The following is a 15,505-nucleotide window of genomic DNA, read 5'->3' as shown; positions in this document are numbered from 1 at the left end:
TATTTATAAAACTTTATCATAGCTATGACTATAATAGGAAAAACAATATTTATAGGGTTTGGTACTATCTGTAGTATCAGGCATCTGCTGGAGTCCTGAAATGTATCCTCAGAGGATAAGGGTTGCTACTAAGACTGATACAGACATTTATTAATGGGTTAAGTTACCTAAATCTCAGCTTCCCTAAGACAAGCCTTTGAGCAAAACAGGTCAATCTAGAGAGAGAAAGAGAAGTAAACACTAAATAATAGTTGAGTCCTGAAAAGAAAAATAATGTTATAAAGGATTAAATAGCTCTGAGCTGAAAATGTTTGAAATTAGTTTGAGTGACAAAATGACAATTTTGTAAGAACCCTAAGAATTCCATTTAAGTATCTGATAACTGATGAACTGCTTTTATCTTCTTTTTATTTAGTTATTAAAGAAGCACAGAATTATAGAATCTTAATTCATTCGCGTAATATATGAAGCTCAGGAATAAGAAAATTCAGATAAATGGTAGAAATACATTAGAAATAAACTTTAAATATTCTGTCACATAGGTTAAACATCAAAATGTTTGTGTCCAAAAGTGGTTCAGACTTCAGACTTTTTTATATTTTGGAATACTTGCATATATACAATGAGATATCTTGGGGATGGACCCATGTATAAATATGAAATTCATTTATGTCTCACATACATATGTAAATATGTATTTATATCTTATATAAATATAGCCTAAAGATAATTTTATATAATATTTTTAGTGCACTTTGCACTTTGATTATGACCTGCCACATGAAGTCAGATGTGGAATTTTTTTGCTTGTAGTGTCATATCAGTAAAAGTTTAGAATTTTTGGAGCATTTTGCAATTTGGATTTTCAGAGTAGAGATGTTGAATCTGTACTAAAAAAGGGCATCCTAAGCACACTTAATAAAGGATAAAATAGTTTAGCATTCTATACTTTACTTTTTCATTTAAACTGAGGTTTTCACAGCAGCAGAAACTTTCTAGCAGGCAGTTGCTAACTCATATAAATGGACATTCCCAGCACAAAACATTATAAGAATATACTAACTTTTGAAGTTTTGAGTAGTTCATGAAAAGAGTAAAGAGAGGATGGAAAATGAGAGAGAATAAGACCAATAGAGCTTCCTCTACTACACACCAGTCAAAATTGGGGAATGATTTCCAGATGTTCTAAGGTTATCTTATTTAGCCTCTTAAAAGCATCATAAATCACTTGCTTCTTGTAAAAATAAATGATTTTTTTCTTGGCTTCCAAAATGTCAATTACCCCACCACCTACCCCATCTGGTTTTCCTTCAAGCTTTGTGGATAGCTCTGCTCTTTATTACATTCTAATTTCAATTTACTTAATTCCTCACTGTGAGAAATTTAGGAATCAAAAACAAATAGAACACAAACAAAATCATCATAAACCATATGCTAAGTATACTTAGAACTAAGCCTTTCCCATATTCATGACTGGTTACATAGGATTCCTAGAAATGATTACTGCATCAAAATTATGCAAAAGTTAATGGAGTCCTCTAGGAAGATTTGCATTTCCAATGCTGAATGATATCATTTAAACGTCTTTCGATTTGACAGGGGAAATAGTTTTGTATTTTTCTTTTCTTGAAGTAGTTGTAAATTTTTCAGAATTTATTGGTCACTCATATTTCTTCTGTGAATTACCTTGTTCATATCATTTTAATATTTTTTTCTTTTGGGCCCACTTTTTATTTTTAAGGGTTCTTAATATATCAAGATTCATTATTATCCTGTTTCATATGTGTAGTAGGCAGAATTCTAGATGGCTTTATGACCTTTGCCTCTGGTATTGCTCTTGTGATTTTGTTATGGTATAGAGCTAAAGGTGTTTTGCAGCTGTAATTAAGGTTACTAATCAGTTGACCTTAAGACAGGCAGATTATCTGGTTGAGTCTAATTTCATAACTTGAGACTTTTACAGTGTCTTCTCTGGCTTGTGGCAGAAGAGAAAGTTGGAGAGATTCAAATCATAAGGACTTGTGTTACTGTTGCTGGCTTTGAAGACACACAAGGAATGGAAAGTAGTCTCTATGAGGTAAGAATTACCTCTGGCTGTCAGCCACCAAGGAAACAGGGACTTTAATCCAATAAGAAACTAAATTCTGCCCACAAGTTCAATAAACCTGGAAGCTGAGTCTTCCCTAGAGATTCTAGATAAGAGCCTAGCCCAGTCAAAAGCTTGATTTTGAGTTTGCTTAAAACTAAAAAGCAAATCAAGCTGAACCCACCTAAATTACTAAATAATAAATGAGTGTGATTTTTAAGTAACAAGGTTTATAATAACAGGAGACAGGAATAACACTAATGCAATATGTTAAAATATTTTTTTATTCTTATAGTAATGATTTTATAAGTTGTGATCTTATTATATAGATCTTTGTCAAACTTACATGATTACATAAATACTTTTATATATTATAGATAGAAGTTAAGGCTATTATAGTAAAATGAAACAATTTTCTTATGAATTAGTAAAGATTTACTTGAATCACATAATTAACAAGGAAAAAACATAAAAATATAATAGATGTACAAGGAACATATAACTCCATTGAAAAGGCAAGTTGGGATTTATTAAAGTACTTACTTTGTCATTAAGCCTAGAGAAGTCAGTGTATCTTCTGAAAACTACCCAACTCTCTTCTGGGGTTTTCTTTACAAGTATTTTATACACCTACAGAAAGTTAGAAAGAATTAGATAAAAAAAAGTAAAAGTATTCAAACCTAATATATTAAAAACTTGAACTTGAGAAAACAAACTGTAACAATTATTACCCAAAAAATATGAGAAACCATTTAGATAGTCAAAAATACATAATAATCATCAATGGAGACACCAAAGCCAAAGTTTTTCCTTAAGAAAATCAAAATGATAAACTTGAGACAAAGGCTTCCTCTGTGCACAGTAATAACAATGAACTCACCAGCCTCTAAAATGTTTTATGCCAACATACGCATTCTAAAATTGATAATCAATAATGCTTAAAAAGAAGTGTTCTGAACTAATTTAATTTCTAAACCCAATAATCTATATAGCTAATTATTCAAATAAGTTTTATAATGCTTTAATTTTCAAGGCTGAAATATAAGCTTGAAATATTAAAAAACCCATATCAACGGTTTACAAAACTGCACATAATAACAATTATGCACAATGATCTAGGATATTGCATAGAAAAACATAATTAAATCAAGCCAACATATTTTTTAAAAGAATGTAACAAAAAAATATAGATTCTATTTTTTTAAAAAGTATAATTTTATAATTTATTATAAGGAAGTATGTAAGAAAATCACAGAGAAACATCTAGTAGATTTTGGTGCTATAGGCTGTATTAAGGTAACAAATAAGTACTAGGTATTTGTTGAATGAGTGAACTCTTAATAAGAGTAATTCTTTTATTGAAATCTGTTATGCAATAATTCTCTAGAGTTATGCTTTAGTCACATGTGTCTACTCAGTATTTGAATGTGACTAGTCCAAACTGGCATGAACTCTGAGTGCAAATACTTTCCTGATTTCAAAGACTTAGTGGGAAAAAAGATGTAAACATCTTTATTGAAATTCTTTTATATTGATTACACATTGAGGTGATAATATTTTGGGACATATTAAATTGCATAAAATATCTTATTAAAATAATTTTACCTGTTTCTTTTTAGTGTTTAACTCAGTTACTAGAAAATCTAAAATTACAAATGTGAGTCACAAGTGTGGTTCACATCATACATCGACTAGCCAGTTCTCCTCTAGAGATAAGTCCTTATTTAAGGACTGCAGACTGTTTTTACTATTTGATTTCCTCCCCTCCCATACAGACTGTATTTTCAGATTTTAAATGGAAAAAGCAGCAAGAGTTAAGGATATATCTTTTGCTTTGAAGTAATTGTCTTTCTAAAATATAAGAGTAGAAAATAAAAATCCCTAAATAGATACCCTTTTAAAGTCTGCAAAAAGTCCTGACCTAAGATAGTCACAATGGAGATACAAAAGAAACATTATTTTCACTCATTAAGACAAAAAAAAAAAGATAAATTAATTTGATTTTTTCCCCTTTGCAGTACTAGGGCCTTCCAAATACCCTAGGCAAGCACTATATCACCGAGCCATATCCCCAGTCCCAATTCAGTTAGTATGAATAACTAATGAATGATAAAAATCAACTTCATGTCTACAAATCCACATGACTTTATTTTCCTATTTTAGAAACTACTGCCCTGTCCCTCAACTACGCTATTCCTTACTCTGACTCCTGAATACTGCTATTCTCTAAGAAAGACATAGACCTTTGTTTTCTTTTCTAGAAAGCATTCTTTCTACCTTTCTCTACTTGTTTAAGTAATGCTTTCAGTGAAAACTTTATGTACTCAAACTTTGCGTTCTAAAAGTAGTTACCACTATGCTATTCAAAACAGCGTATACAACTTTGTACTATCTTTTATGTAGTCCTTGTTTGGACTTTTAAGTGAATTATAACATACAGAAGCACATAGTAAATTACAAAATATATATATAAAAGTACATAAACCTTAAGAATGCAATTTGATGTATTTTCATAAGTGAACATACCCATGTAACTAGTACCAAGAGCAAAAAACATTACCAACTAAAGAAGCCCTTAGGGCCTTTTTTCTAATCATAATCATCACTCATCCTAATTACTTTGTTTTTAAACATCCCTGGAAACACTACTGATACTCTACATATTGTCAGATCTCAATAGTCAGTCCTATACTGTCTTCATTAAAAGATCACTTCAAAGGTACAGTTGTAGTCATGTGCCCGCCTATAATCCCAGCAATTTGGGAGGCTGAAGCAGGAGGACAGCAAATTCCAGGCCAGCCTCAGCAATTTAGCAAGACCCTCTCTCAAAATAAGCAAAGCAAACATAATTAAAAGGACTAGGGATGTAGCTCAGTTGTAAGCACTCCTGGGTTCAACCCCTAATTAAAAAAAAAAAAAAGTTCTTGGAAAAAATTATTTTGTAAATCTAAGGCTCCCAAGCTTGGTATCTGCAACCCAGACTTCTCCCCTAAACACAATTTACACACAAAAAACTGGGGATGTGGCTCAGTGGTAGAGCACAGCATGCTAGGTTCAGTCCCTAGCATCACAAAACCAAAAAATAAACACATAAATAAACACATAACCCTATCTCCTCAAAAAAACACCTTTTCAAAACACCTTCATTTTATGTACAGTGAAATCCAAAGTCCTTACAACAGCCTATACAATGTAACTAATCCTTGTCACACTCCCCTGCCTTTCCCAGTTATCTCACTTCCTTTATCTCTCCTCTGTTGTTTACTCTGCTGTCAGCCATAAGGGTCTCTGTAGACCTCTCATCTGTATGGAAAGCTCTTTCCCCAGATAGTCTCATTTCTCACTCCCTGTTAGTAGTAACATCTTTTCTATGAGGCCAAGAGTGACAACCCTATTTAAATCCAAACCCCAGCTTCAGGGAAATTCCTTGTCATTCCTCTTCTGTTTCTCATTACTTATTGCCAAGTGACATACCAGCAGTCTTTTTATTTACTTTTTACTTATTCATTCATGTTGCTATACCACACTTACCAGGAACAGTATCTGGCACATAACAGGTAATCAAACAATGGTGAGTTAGTGAATGAACGAACATGACTAATCTGTCTTCCTCTATATTATAAAAAAGTCTTTATATATCACTGCTTTAAATAAGATTGCAAATTTGCATTTTCACACGTCACCTGTTTAGTTCGTTTGGGCTGCTATTAACAACACATCAAAACTGGATGGCTTATGAATAACATAAATTATCTCTCATAGAGACTAGGAAGTCCAACTTCCAGAAGCTATCACCTACTCTCTGATTCAGAGATGGTGTCTTATAGTTGTATCTTCAGAGGACACACAAGGCAGCTCTCTCTTTTGTAAGGGGACTAATCCTATTCATGAGGGCTCTGCCCCCATGATCTAATCACTTCACAAAGGCCCTGCTTCTTACTGCTGTCATCTTAGAGGTTAGGTTTTCAACATACAAATTTTTGGGGGACACAAAACATTTACTCCACAGCATTACCTCAATGAATGCTCATTGTTTCATAAGGAAGGGAAGACAATGTAAAGAAATGAGCCATCAGTTTATTATAATTTCTAAAACTGCCTTCCAAAAGAGATAGTTCCAGGCAGATTCCCCATCATATCACCGGTTTTATAGTTCTAAAGCTCTCTCTTTGTAAATAATGTCAATACATTTTCCTAGATGCCCTCTTATCCTGGCATAAATTTACATAAAATTTTACTGCAAGAAAATCCAAAGAAACAAATTTTGACCTCATAAGTGAGTTTAGCAAGGTTGATGGATATACATAAACATACACAGGTCCAAATACATATACATAAAAAGGTCAAAATATACAAATCAGTAATGAACAAATAAAAAAAAATATCTCTTACAAGAGCATCAAACATTACCAGAAATAAATCTAACCAAAAGAAGAAACACTTCTGCACTGAATCTACAAAACGTTATTAGAAGAAATGAAAGTCAATGGATTATGTTCATAGATTTGAGGACTCCCTATTGTAAAGTTGTCTGTTATCCCCCAGGTTTATTTATAGACTTAACAAAATCTCAATGCAAAGAGCCAAGAATGTCCAAGGTGATCCATAATGATGATAATAATAAAACTAGAGTACTTAAAACTATTGAGTATCAGGAACTATTATAAAGAATCACTAATTAGTATTGTGGAATTAGTAAATATAGGAAAACAGAACACGGAAGCCAACCCGTACATTTATGATCACATGATTTATGATGCAAGCAAAACTGTAGAGGCAGAGAGCAAGAGTGGTCTTTTTAACATAAGCCTGATTAATTGATTCCATATAGAAAAAACCAAAAATGACCAGACAAAAATCAATTCCAGACAGTTTGCAAATCTAAATGTTAAAGGCCCAGTAAAAATAGCTTACAGAAAAATACATGGAACAATATACTTATAACTTTGCAGTAGGTAAAGTTTCAAAAAGTGCTAGCCATAAAAGAAAATATTAATAAATTAGACTCAAATTAAGATCTTTCAGTTATAAAAATGGAGACTTCCCCAAAGAAAAAGGAACAAAATAATATTCAAATGGCCAAGAAAATTTGTAACAATCTTTAAATTAGTCATTAAAAACATTCAAACTACAATGTCTTATTCTACACAAACCAGAATAGGTAAAAAAAAAAAAAAAAAAAAAAAGATGGGAAAAGCACATGTGGAAAGGTGTAGAACAATTAGAAATCAGATACACTGCTTTTAATACAGATATGTACAACTACTCTACAACACTGTCCATTAATATCTTCTAAAGTTGGGCAAATGAACAAGCAATTTTAGTCCTAGATAGATGTTAAACAAAAATGTATGCTCTTATCAAGTGACAAGTACTAAACTGTTTACATTGGAAGTGTTTGAAAGAACCTAAAAAAAAAAAAAAAAATTGTGGCATATTCACATAAAGGAACACTATGTGTAATAAAAAGGAGCTACCAACATTTGTTGCAAGATCAAGGACAAAACCACAAACATAATGCTGAAGAGACCAGACCCAACAGGGTACATACTCAACAATTCCATTTACGTAAAGTTCAAAAACAGGCAAAGTTAATCTAGGCTACCAGAAAAGTGTTGGGCCTATGGTTACTAACAGAGACCATGAGAGGCTTTTCAGATGCTATTAATGTTCTATTTCTTGATTGATATGCCAGTTACACAGGTGTGTCAGGTTTGTGAAAATTCATTAGAGTAAAACAAAAGTTTACTATAACATGACAAAACTTAATGGTATAAAAATCATAAAAATTTTATATTCAAGAAATTATAAGTATAGGTTTAGACTAATTAACAGTAGTTTAAATACACAGATTAACCAATTTTTAACTTTCTACTGGTATGTAGTAGAGATCAATACTTACAGTAAATTTGGCTCTTTCTTCCATTACCTCATAACCCAGTATAGTAGGTGTAGATGGTCTATCTTCCCAATTCACTGTTTCATGACTTTGTTCTTCAATTTCTCTTGGTCTAGTAGAATACTCAATGGATGAATCTGTACCTGTAAATTTAGTCCTAACGAGAGGACTGTTACAGACAGATGAAGTACTATCCATATGATCAGGCACACTTGTCTGTTTACAATTACCCATATTTGAATCTTCTAATTGGCCTCTGGAAGAGTTTGAGCTTGTTGAGATACTGCCAAATGAAGAACTCCTTTGATTTCTGTTGGCTGTAAAACTGGAAGCAGAGGTTCCTATGGGCATAGGAACTGGGACATAAGGAGTTGCCATCCTCTTTTGGCCTTTGCAATAAACTTGTACACTGTTGAGTCCAAATACTCAGAGAACAACTAATATGCAATCCATTATTTTCTTCTTAGGAATTCACTATCTAAAAAATGAGAAAGACATATTGATAGTTTAGTCCTGGAGCATAATCCCAAAGAAAGCAAAATGTTCTTTTCAATTTTGTGACACTTTCATTTTAACTGAATTGAAAGCACACCTCAAAATATTTCCTTTGATCTCAATTCTCTAAAGGCTCTTGTTCTCAAGGTAAAGAGAGCAAAACCACTCCATATCCCCTTTCTTAACCCTCATGCTACATTTCATCCGTTTTTCTTATTTATTTTCTGGTGAAGTATTTCTGTAATGTTCATTTTGCTCTGACTTGATCCCCAGCACACCCCACCCCAATAAGAATTAAAGGAGAAAGAACAGTAAAGACCTTCCTGAAGCTGTATTGTAGGCTTTTCATCCTAATAATACTTTAAGTACTTTATATAGTATAGGAAAAAAGGAAAGAAGGGGGATGTTTAGACACATTACCTTTTGATTTAATCAGTGAAATTCTAAGAACTTACAAAGTAATAATATTGAGTCAGAAGCTTAGATGCTGTGTGGTAACTACAATTCTTAAAAATAACATTTTATAAAACCCATGATAGAATGTATTTTAAGAATAAACTCGATCAAATAATTTAAATAAAACCCAAAGAATATTAAACTTATATTCAACAAGATTAAAGTTTGTTTCACATTTTTTTCAGGTCACCTATAATCTTGCTTTGTAATAAAATTAGAGTACTTAACAAATCTTTAAAACTCATACTCTGTAATGTATCTCATCCAAAGAACCAGTATTTCTTTTATCAGAATAATATCCTAACACTACTTAGTGCTTTATCATTATTAAATAACAAACTCATATAAGAAATTTAATAACTATAGACCAACAAAATGACTATGCATAACAACAATGGATCTGCCTGCCCAACTTCATCTAAGCAAATCCACTAGTGAAAAAGGTAGTTAGAGTCCCCTGGACTTGTAAAGATGCTGAAACAAGATTTTTTTTTAACTCAGCACGTGGCTCTGGGCAACCATCCCTACTATAAGAATTTCGAAACTTGAGCTGCTGATTCACAGGTCCCTGGTTCCGCTTGATGACCTACCCAAAAAGAAGTAAATAAGTGTGATATCTCAACCTTCTCAAGGCCTGTGGGATCGCCCTGCCTTTTGCGGGAGCTACCTGAGGCCGCCAGGCTGGGGCAAAGAAAGATATCAACACAATCACTGACGTCCAAAGAACTGAGAACTGCCCCAGCGTTAGGAAGACTTCTTGTGCTCATTAAGAGCGTCTTCACTTTTGTTCTTGCTTGGAGATACTCCCTAGAAGGTTCATCTCAGTCTCACCTCGGGCAGGTGAGGTGGTCGGGGCAACCTGGTATGCGAGAGGAGTGGGCGGAGGGAAGAACCTGGGGTCGATCTACCCTAGCATCGGGTCTGCGCGGGTCTTAGGGCTTTTGGCTCCGTGGGTAGTAAGACTTGCAGCTCTAGGAGGTACCTGGCGACCCCAGACCCTCCCGCCTCTGCCGCCTGGTGCGCGCGCGACCAGAGCCACCCAGGGACGCCGAGGAGTCGGGGTTGTACTGACCAATAAGGGGTTGGAGAGCGGGGGAAGGGGGCTCTAAGGCGTCTCTCCACCCTCGGGCGCCACCCGCCAGTCATCCAGGGTGCAGGTGTCACTCGCAAGAGAGACCAGGACAGCGCCCGCCGCCCACTCCCTACCTCAGCGCACTCGGTGATCTTGCTCAAGCGTGCTTCCCGGTGACGGTTAAACTGGACTCTTCCTAACTTCAGCTTCTCGCCTCCTCCCACAGCACTGAGCTGCCTCACGTGACCGTCCGCCCTGATAGTAGTAGCTCCTAGCCGCTCCAGCCTCGGCCGGGCCACTGGGCCCAGGACCCAGGAGAGGTGGAGGGAGGGACTGGCCTGGGACGCCGATCCCGGAAGTGACGTCACCACAGGCACCGCCCCCGGAGGCGCGGGTGGAGCTGTCTGCTGCTGGTTCATTAGTAGATGGGTTAAATCTAATCTTGTGACAGGACATCTACACTCTCAACCCTATCTTTATTTTTCCGAAGTGAACTTCTGAGAAAAGGAGCTACGATACCTAGTTTGCCCCGCAGGTGATTAGATTTCAAGACCCATCAGGAGCTATGGCCAACGTAGGACCGTACTCGTGCTTTGCATCATGGGACATGTAGTCCTCACCAGCTTGGGCTAGTTCTAATGGGTTATTGATTGTTTCCAGAATTAGCAGAGCTTTAAGGGATGACAATTGATTTGAAGAGTGGAAAGATAGAACACTGAAATTTTATCTATCTGTCCTACTTAATTCAGAAATCCTTGATGGTAGAAACCCCTAAATTCTTCAACATGTTTTTCCCCCATCTGGGAACAGTTTATCACAAATGATACAATATATTAGGCCTGCTAGAATTGTTAATGTGAAAACTGAGGTTATCAGGAAAGCCATTCTTTGATAATTAAATCGCAAGATTCAGACGGCTGTACAGGACTGTTCATCACTAGAGATGTGCAATTGGATTTAAAGATTATTCCATGATTTCTCGGTCTTTGGAGCAGTACCAAGAGTGGGAAAAATTGATAGTGGTAACTTCAAAATGAATGTAGAAAGATAACCTATAGCATAATGATGGTTTTGGTTTGAGAGATATTTTACTTTCAGTATGAAGAAACATAAAAATAGAATTCTATAGAAACAGGGTACTAAGTTTTTTTAGTTTTCAGGATACACTTGGCAGTCTTGACCTCAGATGGCAATTATATCCTTCACTTACTTAAGTTAGTAAGGTAAGAGAAAAACAAAGGAAGGAAAAAACCTTGTAATATTTTTCTCAGTTATGAATGGGGCTGCAGGTGGTAGCAAAAAAATTCCTGTAATGAGGTATAGTTCAGTATGTAGGAAGCCAAGGAAAATTAAACTTCTGGGAAGTAAGAGCATACAGATACCACAGTTAAAAGTAGTATAAAGATCTGGAAAAGATCATTGAAATTGTCCAAGAAGAACTTTTTATTTTTTAGTACTGGGGATTGCACCCAAAAGGACTTAATCACCAAACTACATCCCTAGCCATTTTTATTTTTTATCTTAAGACAGGCTTAAGGCCTTGCTAAGTTGCTAAGGCTGGACTCAAAATTGTGATCCTCTTGCTTCAGCCCCTGGAACTGCTAGGATTACTGGCATGGGCCACTTCACTCATCAAGAAGAACTTTCTTCACAGATTATTGAGTGAAGCATAACAGACTATCATACTGTATGCTTTATCTTCTAGAATACCTGTTATTGACAAATGTCTACATTTTACTTTCACGAAATAACTAAGTAGCTGTAGTAATCAATGAAGAATATCCTGTGGTTGGTCAAAGTGAAAGTTCCTGCATTATCACAGACCATATTTGATAGCTACTCCCTATATTTGAAATTTTTTAGTTAAGCTTATGGATACTTCTACATAGTATCCACAATCAAATTGAATTGCTTATATTTTGACTTATGGAATAACAAAATATTATTTTTCTTCCTTCACTGTTTAATTTTACATAAATTATATATCCCTGGAAAGCCATTTTGAGCTCTCCCAAGATATCATTTTATACAATGATATGTAGTTTTTGATAACTGAAGTGGGGTTACAGGAAGGAAGAGGTAAAAATTACAGCAGGAAAAAAATCATATGCAGTAGATGAAGTGACTTCCTAGATCCAAACATTTCCCCTTCTCAGGAATTGGTATTTATTTTGTAAGGCTGGGCCTCTGGTTGCCATGTTCATAATATGTCACTCTTGGAAAAAAATTTTTCATTATAGTTCATTGTGCCAAAGTGGAACATTTGACCCAAGTTGTGTCCAATAGGTGCTGTTTCCTAGGAATGAAAATTTGGGCGGTTCAGGAGGGAGGTTGGAAGGCACAGGAAGTAAAATCAGAATAAAGGAAATTTTGTGATGAGAAGGTACATGGAGTTCTACTGCTAAATTCCCTGGAATTAATCTGATCTCTCTGCATGCTTTACATTCCTTGGACTCTATGAGATAACCTAGTGTTCTTTCAATATGTTAGCTTTTTGATTCAATGTAGCCGGAGTTGGTTCTTCTGACTGAAACCAAAAATACAACTAAAACACAATGAGGAAACTGAAAATGAATAGTAGATATCTACAAAATGCCTTTCTGGCTTTTGCAAATAGCTGTCAACAATTTGTAGTCTAAGGTTTTAAAATAAAGTATGGCGTTTCATAATCTGATGTGTGTTTATAAGTTAAAAATTCCTCAATTACAACTACAGTTATGTAGGTATAACTTCATTAATTATTTTGGTTTCACTTTATATATTCCCTAATTCATGCATTTTGTTTTCTATAGGCAGTGTTTCTTTAATCTTAATATTTAGTATCTGTATTCCACTTTCCCTCTAATTCCTCACTGCCATGAAAGTGAGAGTACAGAGAAAGACCCACTAATGATCTATTTTTAGAGTTAAGGGAGGTAACCAAAGTAGTAACATGATAACATGACAGCTGAATTTATCTCAATGAACCTGTGACCTATATATTTCCAAAATCTAGGGTAGGAATATATGGCATTTATAATAGCACAGAAATGACATTCTTCAATACTGCCCATTGATTAGTGATCTTTGACTCATATATTTATTACATAAAGAAAGTTTTGACAGCATGTTTGGAAATCCTGGGTACATAAAAAATGTGATCAGAATTATTCCTGGAGATCACAGTCATAATCTCAGAACTGAAAGGAAGTGTCATGACCATAAGGATAAAACTCCATTTTATAGCTAAGGATTCTGAGGAAAACAGAGGATAGGGCATCTGCCTGAGGTCATAGAGCCAGTGAATCCTTGTTAGTAAACTAGTTACCCTCTTAGCATACACAATAAAACACCATTCCCTAAGTACTTTTATACTCTGTCAAGTCCTATGTGTCTTTCAACTTTCCAATATGTAGCTTCTGGTATATTTTCAGTTGGTGTTTGCTACCTGGGAAGTCTTCCTGGATTTTATGTATGAGAAAATGCTTGCACTAGGCCTTTGGAGGTCAGTAGGAATTGGATAAGTAAAGAAGGAAGGTGGAGCACATCAGGCAAAGTTGAAGACTTGAGAGAGAGAACATAGCAGAGGTGGGGTGTTGTGGGACCAGTAAGAGACAGTCTGATTGTTCAGAAAAAAGGGATATTAGGAAATTGCTAGAAATAAACATGAGCTTCTCCTTATGTCAAAAGTCCATTTCAAATATAATCACATCAGCAGTACCTTTCTGTTTCTCTCAGATGGTATTAAATAAACCCGTTCTCTATGACACTACTGTACTTAATTCATGAATGGAGAAAATTATTACTTTCTATAATAAGTACTTATTTATCTGTACAACCTAAGGGGCAAGATCATGTATTAGACATCTATGTGCTGATAGTAACTTGTTTTGCTATCTGAATGAGGTATAGTCCCCACAATTATTATTGTTTTACAAATAGTTCCCTGTACCTATTCAAGTTCACTGCAAGATCCCTTAGGCATTGCATTTTCAACCCCTAGTTTAGAGAATAAAATCCAAATACTTTGAGTAGGCCTGTATGCTCCTTCATGAATTGACTTCTATGGCCTTATTTTCTTCAGAATAATTAGTCAGCTAGTTAATCAATTAACTAGCCGTTTATTAAGGACGTGCCGTATGCAATAAACGTCAAAGTCCAGCTGTACCAGTTATTTCTCAGTCTGAGTCTTTTTTTCCCTCTTTCCAGCATTTGATACTTTTGCCTGTAATTCTCCCTCATTCTATTTAACAGGCTTAGGTGTAGGCGATGTGCTTTCCAAAACAGTGTCCTCTCTCCCTCCACCATGTCCTCAGAGACCTCTCTGCAAGCCTCTGCTACCAACTTACTCCCATTGTATATCATCACTTCCATGTCTGCTTCCTTGACAAGAACAAGAGCTTCTTGGGGCTGAGACAGGTTCTTTTTCTTTTTCTATGCTGGCTGGAAGAATCTCTGGCACAGAGTGTGGCTAAATTGCATGAGTAAATGAATGAATAAAATTTTTTCATTTGTTCAACATGGTGGTTTAATACAAGTAAATATAAACACACACATTCTTTGTGGAATTATGCTTTGAAGAAATGTTAAATGGAAGCTCACTGTATAAAACAAATGCAAGTGAAGCAGCTGTGGTTGGAGAGAAAGGATTTCTTTAATTACTGAGTGATTTGTAAACCATTGGACTAAATAAATTATTTCTAATGTCCAGTTCAAATCTAACACTTTTGAGTTTATATCTATTACTTGAGACCTGAAGTAGAAATCAAAACAAATACCATAGTCTAGTTAGCAGCACAAAAATCCATAAAAGGCATTAGGCAAAGCAAAAACAAAATTAAAACAACAAAGAGCTAAACTCCTGAAATTATACAAACCAGTGAATCAGACATTATTGTATATTTAAGTCTTTGTCTTAAATAAGTTTGAGACATGCTGAACTCCTGGTATGTGAGTAAAGAATGAAATCTGTCATCTGAATTCCTAGTGCCAGGTTTTACAGCATCTGGATTTGCAAGAGACCCTTGTGAAGATGCAAGAAAGTTTCAAGGTAAAAAGCAGAGCCTTGAGGGACAATAAATCTTCAGTCAACACCATGATTCCTGCTTGTCCTAGGCAAGCCTGATACCTTCTCAAGGGGGACTTAAAACATTGTTCTACACCTAAGTCTTTTGTTTGGGTTACCTCTGATTTTTTTCATTTGTATGGGGTAACAATAGTCCTTTCCCATGGGATTGTTATAAAAAGGAAAAGGATGCTTGTTAAGTGTTTAGTATGGTGACTGGTAAAAGGAACAATAGCTATTGTCATTGTCTCCTGAGTCAACTAGTCGGCTCAGCTGCTTTAAAAAGACATGAATGACATTAATAATAATGTACTTAGATATATGCTAAATGAATTAATAGTAATTAACCATACAGAGAATTGCTGTATTGACTACATGTGTATTAATCAACCAGTATTTTGGACCTATATTTCTGTGAGTTTTTTCCCTACTGACTTTTATTTACATATTTAT

General features: G+C 35.0%; 1 protein-coding gene across 1 annotated transcript in view; it reads right to left on the bottom strand.

Moving 5' to 3' along the window:
- Snx16 (sorting nexin 16) overlaps positions 1 to 10,303 on the bottom strand; it is a 31,074-nt gene extending 20,771 nt beyond the window's left edge. Inside the window, exons 1-3 of the mRNA XM_046468243.2 lie at positions 10,143 to 10,303; positions 7,989 to 8,463; positions 2,630 to 2,716 (exon numbers count right to left, since the gene is read on the bottom strand). Of these exons, the coding sequence (XP_046324199.1) occupies positions 2,630 to 2,716; positions 7,989 to 8,363 (462 nt within the window). The 5' untranslated portion in view covers positions 8,364 to 8,463; positions 10,143 to 10,303. The remainder of the gene's footprint in view (positions 1 to 2,629; positions 2,717 to 7,988; positions 8,464 to 10,142) is intronic.
- Between the last annotated feature and the right edge of the window lie 5,202 nt (positions 10,304 to 15,505).

The sequence above is a fragment of the Marmota monax genome, unplaced genomic scaffold (assembly GCF_021218885.2).
Source record: "Marmota monax isolate L192 unplaced genomic scaffold, Marmota_monax_Labrador192_F-V1.1 WCK01_AAM20220418_F8-fsc00115, whole genome shotgun sequence".
NCBI lineage: Eukaryota > Metazoa > Chordata > Mammalia > Rodentia > Sciuridae > Marmota > Marmota monax.
The sequence above is the reverse complement of the archived record's forward strand: the minus strand, read 5'-3'. Positions and strand labels throughout refer to the sequence as shown.